The following is a 4472-nucleotide window of genomic DNA, read 5'->3' as shown; positions in this document are numbered from 1 at the left end:
GTCAAAGGTTAGCCCCGGACAGCTTCCTGTTTTGTCAGCCGCGGCCCAGGGGTGCAGGTCACAGCACCTGTTCAGGGCTGACCTTTGAGCAGGACAGGTGGGGCCGCTGTCAGGGGCTGGAGCTGCGATGGAGCCGCCCTCGTCTCGCCGAGGAGCAGGCGCGTCGCGTGTCCGCGTAGGGAAGTGCAGGCGTGAGCGTGAGCCGCGCACGGAGCGGAGCCTGACGGCTGGGAAACGTAGGCAGGGCTGGAGGTCGCACGGGCTGAGTCACATGCCCCCAGGGGAGCAGGGCTCCTTCCTCGCCATGGCCGGCGTACCTGTGGCGAGAAGCCAGGAGAAGCCCAGGTGTCTGGGAGAAGCTGTGGTCTCAGCCCCGGTGCGCGCGGGTCTACGGAGGGGCGTCGTGGCTCCGCCCGCTGAGGGGAGGCTGAGACCCGAGGCTGGGTCCCCCCGCTGTGCTGGGAGAGCCCGGGGCCTGGAGGGCACCCCGCACCGGCCAGCCGCCCGAGGGTCCCCACGGGGGGCGCGCTGAGATCCGTTCAGTCGCGCGTGAACGTCCCCGCTGGACCCTAAAGATGACGAAGGTGTTGGTGTGAAATCACCGGGGCCAGTACAGACGTCTTGGCCATGCTCACACCTGTGTAAATTAAGCTGGCGCGAAACTACCCCAGAGACGTGAGCGTGACGCGTGGAGGGACCCGGGGTGTATGAGTGACCTGTCTCCTCAAGCTTTTTTCACTTTCATTATGTTGCTTTGATAGTGAAAAAGCCAGGGAGTCATCTAGGACACGCGACCACAAAGGTGGTTTGGTGGAGGGGTCAGCGTGTTTTCAGGATGGGGGATACCCCCATTTTCCACAGCCTTCTGCTGGGGCTGAGGCTCCCGTCCCTGCCCACCGCAGGGTGACCCAGACTGTGGGCTCTGGGGGGTCGGTGTGGGGAGCCCAGCTCAGGACGATGGTCAGGTGGCCCCACCCACTGGGTCTGTGGGTCCCCGGGGGGTGTCGGGGCAGCTGTGTGCTCTGGGGGCCTCCCAGAGCAAGGGCCAGGCCTCCTGCAGCTGCTCGTCAGCTGGGCAAAATCCACTGAACATCCCGGAGCTGGACGGGAGGTGGGGCTCCCTGGGTGTCCTGCAGCCGGCTGGGAGCCTGGCTGCTGCCCCGCGCCCCCCGGGAGGGTCAGGCCAGCCCTGGGGCCTCTGGGGTCTCTCAGTGAAGTGGGAGCTCAGGACGGTGTAGAGGGGCCTGTGAGGTGGCGTGAAGCAGCCGAGAGCCCCGTAAACACCCCCTATCCCACCCCACCCAGCGTCTCAGGCTTCTCCCCGGGCTCCCTCAGACCTGCTGCAGGGGGCTGGGCTGGTCGTGGATTCTGGTCTCCTCCTGTGGTGTCCACGGCAAGGTCAGCACCCCAGAGTGACCGCCCTCTCCTCTCTCTGTCTCAGGGCACAGCGTGGATCCTGGCCTGGCCGGTCTGCAGGGGCGACGGGCCCCGCGCTCCAAACAGCCTTTCATGGTCACTTTTTTCAGGGCGAGCCCCAGTCCCGTGCGGGCCCCTCGGGCTGTGAGGCCCCTGAAGAGGAGGCTGCCGAAAAAAACCAACGAGCTGCCGCACCCCAACAAACTCCCAGGCATCTTTGGTGAGGGCCAGGGCCGGCTCCCCAGTCCCGTTCCAGACGCCCCTCCTGATGCCTCCTGCGCCGGTCACCAGCCCCTGCACACTCAGGCCTTGGGCGTCTGCCCTCCCCCGGCCCCAGGCTCCCCAGAAGTCTCCTGGGAATCAGGCGCCCCGGGAGCACAGCCCAGGTGGTCTGCCCTGGAGCCTGCAGAAGCCTCAGTGTGCGCACCTGCACCTGTGGGGTGGGGAAGGCCGGGAGGTGGGGAGAGCCGGCGCCACCCATACCCTAGGGTCTCCCCGGTCCGAGTGCGCCCTGAGCTGTCGATGGGCGTTGGGGGACCTTCGGTCTGGAAGCCGGGGGAGGCGGCGCTGGATGCAGGGGTGCTTCAGAGGCCCTGAGAGCTGCGGGGAGCCTGGAGGTTTCTTGAGCGGGGTCGGCGTCAGCAGTGCAGGGAGGAGACCCACTGGCTTCACTTCCGCCCTTCACGGGCTCAGCAAGGCCCACGGTGTCCTGCCCTGGCCCCAGCCCCCCATGGCTGCGCACAGCAGGAGCCCAGATGACCGCTGCCCCTTTCCCCTGCAGACGGCGTGCACGGCGCCAGCGCCGACCTGCGGCAGGTGTGCCGGCGGCACGAGCTCTACGTCAGCTTCCGGGACCTCGGCTGGCTGGTAAGTTCTGTCTCCTGCTCCCCGAAATGGCCGCACCCACCAAGGGCCGGGCGTCTCCAGGTGGAGCGAGGATCATGGGGGCGCATGCCTGGAATCTTCTGCATTTCCCCTGCATCAGTTTTCTAGAGAGAGGGTGCGTTCTCGCACGGTGGGAAAGTGCAAGTTTTATAAAAGTCATGACATGGAACACTCACTCCCTGACCGGTTGGGCAGTGGCCTGGACATTCACTGTGGCCACAGCTGCAGGCCCTGTGGACGGAGGCGGGGAGGGGACAGGCCAGGCCTGATGGTGGCGGCAGGCACAGCACCGCCTGGCCCTGACTGTGGGGGCCACGGGGGAGGTCACGCCTGGAGGGCGGCCACTTGAGAGTGCTGACACGGCCGTGGCCACGAGCTGGGCCCTGAAGTGGACTGGGGGAGGGAGGGGCCCGGCCGGGACTCACCTCCTTCCCTCTCCCTCCAGGACTGGGTCATTGCCCCCCAGGGCTACTCGGCCTACTACTGCGAGGGGGAGTGCTCCTTCCCGCTGGACTCCTGCATGAACGCCACCAACCACGCCATCCTGCAGTCCCTGGTCAGTACCGCGTGTCAGTCTGGGAGGGTCACCGAGGAGGGGCCTCCTGCGCCCCCGGCAAACGGGGGTGCCGCCTGCGACCAGGGTGTTTTCTCTGACGGGCTCCTCCTGGGTAGAAACCTCTGCCCTGGGCAGGCAGGCCCGGGGGCCCGAGCATGGACACCACCGGTCACACCCTGGGGCGCTGCCTGCCCACCTGAGCATTCACGCAGGGCCAGGGTCAGGCTCTGCAGGCCAGGTGCGCAGGCAGGAGGGCAGCACCCATCACAGCCCCACCCGGGTCCCACCCAGCTGCCCCTGCTGGTGGGGAGTCAGCAGCCGAGGGCCGGGCGCGTGGAGCAGGCCTCCCGCTGCCTCCTCATGGGCTCGCGCTGCCCGGCCCTCCGCGTGGCGCCCTGGTGAGGGTCTGTCTACACCGCAGCTCCCTGCCGAGGCGCAGGCCAGTGTTCTGGAGGCCGGAATAGCCCGTGCTCTCCTCAGGCCCCTGGTAGGTGGCAACGCTGTTTTGGAGAAGGGACAGGCCCTGCACAGGTCCAGTCCGTCACCCCACAGCCAGCCAGGCCGCCCTGGCACGTCACGTGGCCTGGGCCCCCAGGTCCTCCTGGCCAGCACGAAGCTCGCCTGAGCCGTTCTTAGCGGGGAGGTTCTTGGAGGAATAGTGGTGTTGACCCCCCGGGGGACCAAGAGTTTGGGGTGTTCTCCACAGACAGTCCCTGGCTTAGACTCTGGAGGGCGGGAGACTGGACAGGGCCGTGGACCAGACGGTCAGGGACGCTGCAGGCGCTGAGAAGAGAGATCCGTCGAGAGGGCCCCAGAGGCGGAGCTCAGGCCTGGCAGGGCGGGCACCAGCAGCGTCTCGGCTCCGAGGAGGGGTTGGCGCAGGGTCCCCGCCGTGCCAAGGGCAGCAGGGCAGCAGGCCCGCGGCCCGGGGCAGACCTGCCGCTCACAGCCTGGGCTGCGGGTGGCGGCCGGAGCGGCCGGGCGAGTGGCCCGAGACCCGCAGTGACAGCATCAGGGTGCTGGGAGGCGGCCCCGGCTCTCACGCCTCTGCCCACTGCCCCCGGCCAGGTGCACCTGATGAAGCCGGACGCGGTGCCCAAGGCGTGCTGTGCGCCCACCAAGCTGAGCGCCACCTCCGTGCTCTATTACGACAGCAGCAACAACGTCATCCTGCGCAAGCACCGCAACATGGTGGTCAAGGCCTGCGGCTGCCACTGAGCTGCCCGCTGCCCCCGGGCACCTCCCGGTTAGGGCCCTCCAGTCCTGCCTGCATCCAAGCAGTTGGGAGGGCTGGGCCATCAGAGGCCAACAAGTCCACACACTCTCGCCTTCCTGCAGAGCTTGGTCCTCTCCCTTCCTGCCTGAGGTTCAAGACTGGCTCAGCCCTAGTCCCTGGGGTCAGATCATCAGGCAGGGTTCTCGTCGGAGCAGGTGCTGCCAGCTCTCGGCCTGGGTACAGAAGTCAGTCTGAGGAGCTGACAGAGCTGCATTGCTGGCCCAGGGCGTGGGCAGGTGTGGATCACCTGAGGTGTCTGGAGCCCGAGTGGCCACTTGGATTCTTCACTCCCCATGGAGCAGGCTGCATGTGATCTCCGCTTGCCCAGATGGGCGCTCT

At 67.6% G+C, this 4472-nt stretch overlaps 1 protein-coding gene across 1 annotated transcript in view; it reads left to right on the top strand.

Moving 5' to 3' along the window:
• LOC101620143 (bone morphogenetic protein 8B) overlaps positions 1–4083 on the top strand; it is a gene marked incomplete at its 5' end in the record, with an annotated part of 18656 nt that extends 14573 nt beyond the window's left edge. Inside the window, 4 exons of the mRNA XM_004679446.2 lie at positions 1442–1636; positions 2198–2283; positions 2747–2857; positions 3926–4083. Coding sequence (XP_004679503.1) covers positions 1442–1636; positions 2198–2283; positions 2747–2857; positions 3926–4075 — 542 coding nt within the window. The remainder of the gene's footprint in view (positions 1–1441; positions 1637–2197; positions 2284–2746; positions 2858–3925) is intronic.
• Positions 4084–4472: the final 389 nt, after the last annotated feature.

The sequence above is a fragment of the Condylura cristata genome, unplaced genomic scaffold, assembly GCF_000260355.1.
Source record: "Condylura cristata isolate star-nosed mole 26May11 unplaced genomic scaffold, ConCri1.0 scaffold00008, whole genome shotgun sequence".
Taxonomy (NCBI): domain Eukaryota; kingdom Metazoa; phylum Chordata; class Mammalia; order Eulipotyphla; family Talpidae; genus Condylura; species Condylura cristata.
This window is presented reverse-complemented; position numbering and strand designations above follow the sequence as displayed.